At 42.1% G+C, this 13,296-nt stretch overlaps 1 protein-coding gene across 1 annotated transcript; it reads right to left on the bottom strand.

Moving 5' to 3' along the window:
* Nucleotides 1-1,328: 1,328 nt before the first annotated feature.
* On the bottom strand, nt 1,329-8,194 carry LOC104532148 (carboxymethylenebutenolidase homolog). Its single transcript, XM_010177274.1, has 3 exons — nt 7,980-8,194; nt 5,269-5,376; nt 1,329-1,521 (listed from the first exon to the last, which is right to left on the bottom strand). Exons 1-3 carry the CDS (start codon nt 8,192-8,194, stop codon nt 1,329-1,331), a joined length of 516 nt encoding a protein of 171 aa, XP_010175576.1.
* Between the last annotated feature and the right edge of the window lie 5,102 nt (nt 8,195-13,296).

Raw genomic sequence — 13,296 nt, 5'->3', positions numbered from 1 at the left:
ATTTATATTAATTCTTATTATTATTTCATTAAATCTGTTTTCATTTCTACACACAGGTCTCCTTTCCTTTTCCCAATGTCCCTGCCCCAGGGGTTGGGCAGGGGTCATTGGGTAATAGAAAAACTGACTAAACCAAGACAGCAGCAACCATGGTTTGTAAGCCACACATTAAAATGCCCTGTCTGCAGATTGCATTGAACTTTTGAATTCCTAAACTGACCAGGAAATCACCCATAGAGTTTCACACAAAAAAGGTAATCTGAGAAAGTAGTACCCCATCTGAATAACCTTAGCCACAAATTTTGAAACAAGATATGCCCATTTATGTTACCTGTTAAATATACATCTACCATGAGAGTACAAGTCATAAAAGCCTAATCTCCAAATGAGCTTCACCACCAAACAATGTATTTGTGTCCTTAAATTTTAGGCTTGTGATTTCTGTAGAATGATATATCCAATCTCCTGAACCCTACCTACCATCTCTGTATGGTAGGTAAATACAAGAACGTAATACAAGCAGATACACATGCATATGTATATTGTGTAGCTTAAGTACTTGATCTAGCATTATTTCTTCAAATCAGGCTGTCAGCTGATGAAGAGAGATATTTTTTGTGGGAATAATTCAAAGCTGCACCAGGGGAGGTTTAGACATTAGGAAGCATTTCTTTACCAAGAGGGTGGTCAAACACTGGAACAGGCTTCCTAGAGATGTGGTCGATGCCCCAAGCCTGTCAGTGTTTAAGAGGCATTTGGACAATGCCCTTAATAGCGTATTTTAAATTTTGGGCAGTGCTGAACTGGTCAGGCAGTTGGACTAGATGATCATTGTAGGCACCTTCCAACTGAAATATTCTGTCCCGTTCCGTTCCGTTCCATTCCGTTCCATTCCATTCCATTCCATTCCATTCCATTCATCCGAGAGGAAAGGATGTGTAAAGAAGATTTGTTCCTAGATTCAGAATGGGTCATAGCAGCCATGTCTTTATTACAGGTCTAGAGGGACAGACAGACATGTTGTCCTTTGGTCACCTTCCCAATTTAGCTCCCTTTTCCTGTTTACTGCTGCTCTTCATGCTGCACAGCTAGAACTTCATCCAGGAGCAGAGTGTTATTTTTGATCTAGCTACTCTGTGAAGTTAGATTGTGGTTGTTTTAACACCAGTTTTCCTTTTATGCTGTGCTCAAGAAGCTGGGATAGCTAAGCTGCCCTTTGCTAACGTTATCAGAATGTAAATTTTGGTCTACTTCCTAAAGCATTTACTTTCCCAGTCAGTTCAAAAGAACTCAAGCTTGCATGCACAGAAGGCATCTTTCAAGTCTTATTAATTCAGGTATTCAGTCTGTATCTTAAGAAACTGGCTTAAATAGAGTACATACAGAGATACACCAGCCTTCAATCCCAGGTATGTCATCATCAGGTGATGTACAGCAATACTACCCCAGCAAAAACCAACGACCCCTAATTTCTTTGCACCACACTGTTCCTTTAGATATTTCAGGACAGCATCAGCTTCTCTGGAACATATAAGCAAAGGCAAATTATGAACGCATAGTAAAACTAGAATTTGAAAAGATGAAAAGAAAATGTAGAGATGCATGTAAGTGTCCCCACATCATGCTACTACTATATTTTCTTTCATGTACTTTAAATAAATAACTATTTCAGACAAGTATTAGGGGTTGCTAATCTGAAATCATCAGAAAGAGAAAAAAAAAAAAAGGAACTGAATGGAATTAAATAAAAATGCAACATGAAAGGAAACCTAAAGGGATGGAAAGTAGATGATTGATTAAACACCTACGTAAGATTTAAAAAAGCTTAAAATTCTATGAGAAGCTGTATGAATTTTTGTTTTCTAAATGTAGATAGAAAAAGTAATAAAAACCTTTCTAGAGAATACTATTCACTAGACAGTTAAAATGCTGACAACTCTAAGATATTTGCTACAGGAAAGTCAATGTAACAAATATGGTAGATGTTTTCAGAATTTACAATGTAGCTTGAAATACACCTTGCCCAGATGCTGTATTCTGAAAACACCCATTCACCCCTGAAGCAGGTGTCACCTTGCAGAGCCAGTAAAGAGAAAGTATTAGTGGGAGAGAGATAGCAGTTAAGTCTTTTATATCCCATCAAGACTGTATTTTCAGCCCCAGTTCCTTGCCCCCCTGGGGCACACAAGCTACATATGCCATCAATACATCAGCCTCGAAAATACCACATTATTCATCAACACAGAAAGACAACAAAGCAAATTAAGTGCCAAAAAATACTTTCTTCACTGGAGCTGACACTTGAAATATGAATCCCCAAGCACAGATGCCAGGAAAATAAAGAAATATCAGGCAGAGCCAAATCCTTCTTTCCTATTGCAGCAGGGAGGGGACAGATTCCAAACTAAAAAGTTTCCACAACAACTGACCCCTCTGAGAGAGGAGCTCTCTGGAAATGATTCAGTTATGTCTCCCATAACCTTCTCACCAAATACCTAAGCCCAGCAACCTTCAACATAGCTACTCCCAACAGTCCAAGAAAGATATTTGCTCTCCCAGGAAGTTAATTAGTTTGGTCTCTAATTAGTCTGACTTTCTCACTACTGTCTTGCCAGCAGCTTCCTCCGTGTGTTATTCAGGCAGCAGAGCACCTCAGCCATTGCCAGGTCTTTGCTGATAAATGCTCCGGCAGTGCTGCACGCAGGAGGGGCAGGACTGAAACAACAGGAGACTTTACTTGCTTACATTAACAAGTTAAAATTAACCTACAGCTTAAATTCAAAGCCAGGACAGGCCACAGATCACTGCCTGAGCTGTGTTCCTCAAGGAATGCTTCACATGTGAAGAACCAGCTTCTGTTTCTTGCTGGTCCCTACACACACTTCTTCACTGAGGACATGGGGGTCATTTATCATACAAACAGCCAAATGGCTGCAGGGTACTACCCCTACACCAGGATTTAGAAGCCAGAAGGTTCTAGTCCAAGTTACTTGCTTGGCAAAGGACCTTGGAATCCTGTAGTGGTCCAAGTCCAATAGCCCAAGAACGTACATGGGCTACAAACTACAGCAAAACACTTCCAGTGAAGAGCAGCAGTTGGCACTTGCCTATTTTTTCAGTTGCTCCAGCTGTCATTCTTCCTCCCCCTTCAAAGGTTTCATCCTGTTCAGTTTTGAGTCAAACTTGGAAAACTCTCAGTGTCCCTTCTAGTTACGGTTTTCTATCATTGTGCCTAGGACACATGCAATAACAAAAGAATGCCAAGGTGTTATCAGCAAGCTGAAGCAATCAGTCCTATTTCTCTTCAGAAGTGTTGTGTTTCTGCTGTGAGGAGACATAATTTGTACCACATGGTCTACCTTTGAGGCAGAGGAAGAAGCCCTGTTGTAGGGAGGTTTGACTACCCCCTACTTAGTAGCTTAACTACCTGTTAGATCCTCTCAGGAAAGAGCAAAACAAGAGCTGCTGCAAACACTGCTACAGTTCAGGAAGTCACCGGTAAAATCTGTTTCAAAATCTGCAAGAGAAATCTAAAACAGGTATTACAGACTTCATTACTAGAAGGAAATTATGAGTTAAGGAAACCAAACAACATTCTAATATAACTGGGCTGATGTGCATCCAGGAAATTAAAAAGCCAACACTGCTGAATACAACTCAGCTATCAGTCAGCTATCTGAAATGCAGGAAAAAGGATGCAGTTACACCAACGGCTGGACAGAACTGGAACCAACAGAGTTTCTTCAGCAGTGGTGCCCAGATAACATCTTTAGGAGCTAATTAAGATATCCTTGATCCCACTAACTACAAGAGCATATAGTCTGCATGTAAGTGCAGGCTTGTACCTTTTCCTTGGCCTTTGCTAAACCAAGAGTTTGACTCTAAGGTTGCAGCAGCTAACAGTTCTATTCTCCCACTGCTATGTAGCTGGGCAACATAACTAAGGTTCTAGAAGGGGACTCTTGCCTCATGTTGTCCACAGCATTTTTTTCAAGGCAGCCAACACACCATGAGTTCAAATTACAGCAAACTTGGTCTTAAAAGTTCTTCACAATGAAAAGAAGAGGCTCCATGCCAAATCTGTGTTCAGGTGTTTAAGGCCAGGTTGGATGAGGCTTTGAGCAACCTGGTCTAGTGGAAGGTGTCCCTGCTCATGGCAGGGGGGTTGGAACTAGATGATCTTTAAGGTCCCTTCCAATCCAAACCATTCTAGGATTCTATGAACACATCCACGCCTACCTTCCCCAAGGGTTTGCTGCCAGGACCCAGGGTCGACTGAGAGATAGTGCTGGTGAGGGCTGCTCCATTCACTCTAGTAATCACAGGAAGAGGCTCCCAGACAGCGCTGTGGGGCAGCCTCAGCAAGGGCTGACAACCCCTGTCTCCGTGGGAGTTGCTTTTAAGCTGAGACTCTGCCACTCAGCCTTGCTTGAGCTACAGCTCCCAGTCTGTCACAGCCATGCCTGTGCCTGGCCGTGGGCTCTGTTGATCCAGACCCCTGTCCAGACCATGGACCCACAGACTGACTTCCTGACTTGGCCTCGGCCCTGCCACATCACTACAGACCTGCCTAGTGATCATTGGACTGTATCTCATACTGGTTAATGTCTCCAGACCTGCCCCTGACCCCAGCTTCCTGATTCCCAGCTTGACCTTGGACCTGCCTCAGTTGACTCTGGCTGCCACCCTGGTGCCTGCCCTGCCCATCTTTCTGGAGTACCATGGGAGGGGACCTGTGCACTGCCGGCTGACACTCCTCCTGGCTCCCAGCACCCTGTTCCCTAGGGAGCTGCCAGCCCTCACTGCGCCCTGACAACAGATGATCCAGCCATCAGCTACCTGGGGCCAGTTACACTGTGCTGGGCGAGTACAATGGCACAATCAGAAACTCTTTTCTTCTTTCCATACAACATCTTTAAGTATCAGTCTGTTACCTGGAGAAGTAACTTGGAGAAGATGAGAATTATGCTTTCTCACTGCTTGTGTCACTGGTCATTTTTAAACCATGCTTTTTGAGGCAGTCTGCGATATCAACATCAGATGATAAAACTCTTCACTAAGCCACTACTGAGAATGTTGTCCTTGAACTAACTTCAAGGCAAAATAAAAGGTTACTCATTCCATCCACTTCTAAGGAGTCATTAAAAAGGCCACCTTCTCTGATAAATGAACTGCATCCAATCTCAAAGAAAAAAAAATTAAAAAAACATACATGAAAAAAGGCAATATCTGACGGCAGCAGGCAATGCCAGCTCCCTGGCACCTTACTTGTTCATTTTTCTGGCATCTCGAGTTTTCAGCCAATTATCAAACTTGGACCAGTCATCAGAAGGTTTCCAAGCTTCTCTTCCTGCAAAAAAGTCTGGGCAGATGGATCTGCACACACAGATACGCATGCAAAAAAATAAAAACTGAATGAGTTAATCAAACACTGAGACTTCTTTGGCTCTTCATAGCACAGAAAGTTTCCATCAAGGTGTAATTTTGTTTTGATTTCTTTTTCCTGAGAAAGTAATGTTTTTAAACATCTTTGTTAACTATTCTACAGAAATGCCTATGAGCTTTAGAAAACATTTATGAGTATCCATACAGGCTTTTTTCAATGACTAAACCACGTAGTACAATTTGTAATACAAATCTGGAAAATATAAATATTTTATCCCCAGTACTTTACCTGTTTTGACTACATAATTTGAAACTATACACAGTAAAACAATAGATTATCTTCTAGAGGATGATCATACTAGGTCCTGATTACAATTTTAGGTTTTGCATACAACGTAATAGCAGTTAACATAAATCCACCGTTAATGGTTTCCATTTAAACAAAGACAATTACATAAAATAGTTATTTACTACATAGCACATCATGAAGCTTACTTATGAGCTAGGAAAAATAAAACTCACCTGATGGACTGAGGTCAGCAAAGAACAAGTGAAGGGAAAACACATGGGAAGAAAGGGAGGAGTGTTTTACCATAGACATCATTTGGTGACTGGAAAAAGAGAAGTACAGCAAGAGTCTATTCAGTGCTAAAGAGTTCCTGCATCACGGGGTTGCCCAAACCCTGACTCAGGATGACCTCAGCTGAAATGTGTTGTGTGACCAGCAGCAGAGTTGTGATGGTGCAGTCACTACTGGATAATACAGTCTCCTCTGTAATAATACAAGCAGCAACTCTGGAGGCTGCCATCACTAGGTCACTCTCAGATGCTGCTGCATGTGCTCCCAAGCTCAGCTCACAGGGAAGCAACAGGATCCCTGGGAAACTGCTATCACATACTAAATGTCTTTGTCTCTCTCCCTTCTCAGACACACAGTATGTATGTCAATAATCATGGTGAAATGACTAAATGGCAAAAACAGTAACATCCACAGCATACCTGTGTTTGGAAAGGTACAGGTAAAATTGCACAGCCTTTGAATAAGTATCTGTCAGAAAGGCTACGCATTGCTTTGAAAGTGAACCTTCCCAAGCCCACATTGAATAGGTTCTTCCCCACTCAAACCAGTCTGATAACGTATTACAAGCCATTAGTCTGAATGTGGTCTCTGAAATACAGCTCTCTCAGCTCCTTATCCCATCCTGCACTAGGAAAAAAAGAGCTGTTTTCCTCTCAATAAACACTGGTGCACCAGTTCAGCAGCATCTTGAAGCAATCAGGGAAGACACAAACGACCTCTCTTCATTCAGACCCTGCTGCCTGAAAACTCTCAACTCTCCTCCTGCCTAGAGCAATGGAAACACCAGCCCTCTTCCCTAGAACACTGCAGTATTAGCAGTACAGGCGGAGGGAGAGAAGGTATTACAAAAAGTATGACATGGCAAGAATCACAGAGAAAAATTACAGGAAGTAAGGCAGGGTGGAGAAACACCAGCTCATCAGAGAACGGGTACTTTTGACTGAGTGGATTATTACCGTAATAAGGAAGCACACTGTCATACCAGCGATGTGCCAGTATCCCGCACAGCAGGAAAGGTGTGTACATCCAGTCTCCTGTTGAGAATTGTTGCATTCGGTCACAAGACAAACACACTTCCAATCATGAAGCAGAACAGGGGATGTCAAGTCCTCAGGAAAGACAGTAGCAAGAAGCAGACTATAGACCAATTGTTCCAATGCATGAGAAAACCCTAATCTTCACAAAGGTAGAGTCGTTGTCTCACAGAGACACAGAGCTCCTTTCAGCTCCACAGACAGAGCTCAGCCATGTGACAACTGTCTGCTGACATCTGACTTCCCCCATGCTCCATCAGCTGAGAGCACTACAGACACCATCTCTCAAAACTAGACTGCTATGGAATTAGGTAGAGGGTTGTTTTTTGGAACTGCAGGCCAGTCCCAACCCTATATGAATGTTTGTAATGCATCCTGCAAATGGAGTACCTTGCAGCATATCCAGTTATTGCAAGATGTTGCTGCATTTTGGAATTTAACTGCTGCAGGGCACCAAAAATAAATGTGAAAGATTTGCAGGGGGAGGGGGACTGTATTTAATACCCCTTGTGTGCATATGAATCATTCATATGCACATATTCAATGTGCATATTTAATATCGTATTCAAAATATATGACATTCATTCATATTTCTGATGACAATTTTTAAAAATCCTATCATATAATTTAGCATGAATGACTATTTTTAAAAGAGGCCTTAAAACAGAATACACACTTCTGTTTCAGAACACACTATTTTTAACACCGTCTCACATTGTTGGGAAAATTATCAGAGTAGCTTTTTCGATATTCATCACATTCTATGTGTGCAGCCACTTCTGTAAACAGCAAAGTATGAAGGAAGCATTCTGTACACTGCAATGTTTCACAGCAATGCTCCTTTGTGCTTTTATATTATGGAAATACATCACTCAAACTGTCCTGGTGATAGTTTCCTCTCCCATATGGGAATAACAGTTCTAAAATAAGGCTAGAAATGACAAAGAGTGGAATTTCTTGGAGAAGAAAAGATTTCTTACATGTAAACATTAGCTGCAAGCATATCAGCCATGTATCTGGTGTTTGGGAGTTGCCATCCAAATATATCATGAATTACAATCACAGCTTTATCTGTGCTGGCAGGTGGTTTGCAAATATACGCCTTGACGTGCTCAACTTGCACTTCCTGCCCACAACCCTCATAGCCAAACCTGTCTCCAGTACCACACGGGCAGGGCCTCGACTCTTTAGCCATCTAGGAATCTGCAGGAAAGCAAAAAGGACAAACAGTCATATAATTTATTTGCAGTAACAAGTGTGATTATGGATCATAATCTTCATGCAGTCCCCAGAGCCCCCCCAGACACCTAGTAATACCCACTTGATACTGCAAGGTTAGAAAAGTGAAGCTACAGGTGTTTATTGTAAACAGGCTTGTGACACCAGCCCTCTCTGGTTCCACAGATATTCACTAATTCCAGGTCAGTCAGCATAAGCCATGTGATATGCAACCATAAATCCAGAAGATTTATCCAGAGCGATAAATCCAGAAGAAGGGCTTATGTCAGTCCACCATTCCTAGCTTTGTGCCTGGAACAATGCAGCATGTGATAATTGTATTTCCATGTGATGTCCCCACACACTGTGCTTCATAACTATTCCCCTCATGTGGTCTTACAGCTCCTCCTCACAGGCTGGCACCTGGTAACCTCTTGCTGTTACTCCTGTGAGACCCCACTGTCAGCACGCTGCTTTTCTGACTACTTTTTCCCTTCCAGTTTTCATTGTGCTTGTCCCCTTTCCCTTCCTCCATGGGGAAACCATGGCTGCTGCTGCTGCTGCCTACATGCACTTTGCTGGTCCCCTGTATCCCGTGCTGCATACTGCCCTTTTCCTAGGGAACCCATCATTAGCTGGTGTCTCAAAAAATTCTAATAAAACAACTCGAAGAAGGTGAATCAGCAGAGGGTTTTCTCTGAGTTACATAGTATGTAATCTGAACCGAGAGTGGTCAGAGGAATAGAGACACACACCAGTGTTTTGCATTTAACATATACTCATACATCACAGATATAACCTCAAAAGGTGTATATTTTAAAGGGCAAACTAGAAACTAGTCCAAAGGAAGAAAGGTGTCTGAAGAGTTTATGACCTAAGAGGTCTTCTTAGGAGAATCCCTCAGGCTCAGTTTAATTTCTTGTTCCTTGCAACCGGAGATAGACCACTGTAGCATCTTTTTAAATCCAACTAACTTTTGGTGTCCCATACTCTACCCCCTCCACCAAGCAGAAAGTGGTCATAAGGTGGTCCATGAGGTCATCATAAGGTCATTAAGGTCCCTTCCAACCCATAACATTCTATGATTCTATGATACACAGAGCCCTTTTTCTACCCTAGTCTGAGAAGCTGTTTAACCAAGCTCCACCACCACTCTTAACTGATCAAAATAGCACTGTTTGCCATTTTGTAAATGCATGCACTGGAATGATATTCCTTGGTCCGGCTGGTCCCCTTACTAAAGTGAAATGCAGCAATAAAAATCAAATGTACTCTTCAATGCTTAACTATTCTTTGTTAGGAATATAACATAACCGTTTATCCCCTTCTAGATTTTCTACCTAATTCGAATGGATGTCAAGTAAGACCTTTAATACACTTCCAACATTCCCTCCCCTCTTCAATTTCCCTGCTACAAATGTGTGTAACACAGTAAAATGATATTAAAAATAAAACAAGAAAACACAGTCAATAATTACTACAAATCCTGCCTCTTTACACCAGTTATGCTCTTTTCACAGGACAACATGCTTTGGGGTGATACGTGAAGAGGTTCCCAGCACCAAGCTCTGGCCGCCTTGAAGGATGTTTCTCAACAGTGACTTTTTTGAACAAAGCTCATCTCCCGACCTTCTGCAATCAACCACCACATAATCTCCAGAAGATACAGCTGGAGTTCAGCTTGCTGGTTACACTGACTGAAGCTTTGCCAGTATTACAGAGAGGCAGAAATACCTTTTCTAAATCTTAGGGAAAGCAAAGGCATGAGACTTCAAACACACTCTGTAAAATCGACCAGACTCAGAACAATTCTCCTATCATTGTGCTTGCTGGCTGTTTTTCCCTCATAGGCGGTTCATCTGAGCAGTAAGCCAACAAAAATTGATTTCTATTTAAATAAAAGGCTTGTTTCTTTTAAAATAAATCTGTTTAAAAATACATGTTAAAACACAAGCTGTGTTTAGACAAAAATAACAGTATTGCCAAGGTTTAATAAACAAAAACAACATGCTGCATCAATAAGGTTTTTTTAAAATGTGATTACTCAAAGCATGTTTAAGAATTATTCACAGAAAGGGATAAATCATCTTGTACCACTGAGGCCATCCCTACAAACATGCCAAAATTCACAGTATAACCTTTCTTTGAACAGAGTGAATACTTGGTAGAAAATAATTAAACTGACATGGATGCAGATTTTCAGAAGTATGTAAGAATAGTTCACAGACAGGATTAATAGAGATGTTGAGCAGACCAGGAACAAAACACTTTTTTCTCCCCACAGCCTATATAATTTATCTGGTACAGCTAAAATACATTTAAATAAAAACTGCAGGAACCCAGGATTTTACAAGTTGCTTATTAACCAAATTCTAATTTTCACCTATATGTAATTCAGTCACCACAAATTTATTGAGCAGAAGGTTGTTAGGTCAGGAATCTGATTGCATTTGCAGTTTAGATCAGCTCTTTGCATTTGTGAAACTTCAAATTAAATACAGTTCACAGCTGTCTGCAGCTGAAACACATGAAGACTCTTAACGTAACAACTACTCAGGTTTGATCTCCCCCTAAGAAATCAGCTGCATTGCCATCTCTTTTGACTTTTCTTTCAAAGTTTTATGAAGTGTGAATTTCATCATGACTTTAAAATGCTGCATGCCTTGCCTTTTTTTTTTTTTTTTCAAAAATTTACTCATTATACTTTACAGTCTCACAGTTTTAGATGCTTTGTCACATTTTATCAAGCCCACACATGACATATTTACAGCCCAGATCTGGCATTTCCATTGCCTTGATTTACTCTTCCCAGTTTCAAGATTTAGGCTATCACGTAAGTTCCCTCTATAAAACAAAACCAAATAGTAAACCAATTTTGGTAAGCCCCAGTTTAGGCAGAGAGTCAAATCTGTGAACTTCTAATATTGCAGCCATAGCAGAATAGCATCTGTGCTCTTCTCCCACCCACAGGGGTAAGCCAGGGGCTACAGCATCAACACAGAAATAGGTAACAAGACTCAAACCAGCTCTAGTTTGAAACTTAATTCCTCTGTTCTTCCCATTGCTCAGAAACATCTCATCAGCCTTTTTCCTGCTTCCTCTATGGCATGTCATTAAGGTAGCAACTCCCTGTCTTCTCATTCTGCAAGTTCTGATCCTCAAATGATAGGAGTGCCAGACATGAAACTTGGTCTCCACAAGCAGCTGTACTATAACAGAGGCTTCTCCTACCTTTAATGAGCGCTGGTGATGCCTGGATGGCAGAAGTTCAGATTAACTACTTGCTATTCTTTGAACACTACTTCTTTGGTGATATGTACTTAGGTTGCTTAAGATGCATCCCCTCAATTGAGTTTTTGTTTGCTGAGTAATTTTAATGTGATTTTTGCACTATTTGGCCAATCAAGTTTAAATAACAGAGAACTGCAAGGAGATTAACTCAGCATTTTGGAACTAATACTGTTTGTCACAGTTAAAATTCCCTTAAGCAGCTCAGTATATCTCTATTTATATTTGTTTGTATGAGAAAAAAGATCTTACTCATGATGAGCAAGCATGAACAGAATACCCTCAGGGTACAATTCAAATCATGCTTCTTCCAACTCATTGGGCTTATCAAGTTTTAATGATATCCCAAAGCAATCTGATTTTGCCATGTACAGGGAGATAAACCGACAAACATTCAGCAGTGCAAAATATTAATTTTTTGCAGGGTGCAACGATGTTGTATCACAACGAGGGCTCCCTCTGGAAAAACTAGTGAGGCCTAAGGAGGAGGTGACATTCAACCTTTTACCACAATCCAGCAGGCTACAGTGCCTTGCCACATGCAGGGACAACATTCATCTGCTTTGCTGGCTACAGCTTCCCACTTACCAGGAAGCCAGGTTTCGTCTGACAGTGGTGTACCATTACCACAGGATTTGACAGGGACCATTCAGAGTGTTGATTATTGTAATTAGAGCCAAACCCCCTACAAGCCTTCTTCATGACAATCAAGGAAAGGGGCCCCATCTTGTGGACATTTCCTGGAGAGAGGATGGCTGCGACGCTGTTCAACACAATGGTTTTAATGCAGTGCTGAAAAGCTAGCTGTGACAGCGATCAGCATCAGATCTCACCTGGAGTTACATCTGGGCTGAGCAGCTAGGGGTTATGTGCAGAAAAACCCTCCTTCCTTTCTCTCGAGGCAAACCATCCTCCTTTTTCCACAGGGAGAGGCATGAGGAATCCTGCCTCATCAGCTTTTAAAGGCATGAAGGAAAGCTTATGCACTGTCTGCAGACTCCTTACTTATGCACTGGGGAGGAGAATGAGTGCAGAGGGGGATGAACTGGGATGAGCTGAGGACATCCACCACCACCAAGGTCACCCAAACCTGGGAACAATTTATCAGGGGCCCCAGAAGCCATGGCACCTGTGGCCACATGCTGTGAACAGCAGAAGAGCCTGGATCCCCAACATGGCTGGAAACACCCTGGCCAGCCCTGATAACCCAGGCTAAGTGCATTTGGAGAAGCGTACAGGCAGGCTTTCAAACCTCTTCTGTAAAAGCTGTTTACACAACCTGCAGCTGCGTCCCACACGTGCTGTCCCACACCTACGACACCCGGCATGTTAGCTGCATCGAAGGAGGCTCCCCACTGAACGCTGGTTTTTAAGAAGCTGTGCTGTATTTGGGAAAACAAACATGAGAAAGCTGTTGCACATGCAATGCCTGTTTCTAGCCCACTTCAAACAGGTTTTTAACACCAACAACGCAACTGACATTTTTCAGTCTGGGACGAGCTACAGCAGTCACTGCTTTCCCAGCTCCCTCAAATTTGTATTTTCCTGATGTAGCAAAAGCTGCATCATGCCCGCTCCTGCAAAACCAATGTTATGTATGGTGCTGCCTTCACAAACCCACAGTTCTTGGAAGATTTTTCTGAGGTCATGAAGGCACATGGGGACAGGAGTAGTGCCCAGGACCTGGAGCTCTCCTTGGGCAAGCAGAAATGCTGATGTTTGGCTACACCAGATACAGCTAGTGACCGGGTACGGCCATTTGGGGACATGGGCTAACACAGACTCGGGTTA

This window comes from Antrostomus carolinensis, unplaced genomic scaffold, assembly GCF_000700745.2.
Source record: "Antrostomus carolinensis isolate BGI_N321 unplaced genomic scaffold, ASM70074v2 scaffold9901, whole genome shotgun sequence".
NCBI classification, from domain to species: Eukaryota; Metazoa; Chordata; class Aves; order Caprimulgiformes; family Caprimulgidae; genus Antrostomus; species Antrostomus carolinensis.
Note: the sequence above shows the minus strand (reverse complement) of the source record. Positions and strands in the feature narration are given on the sequence as shown.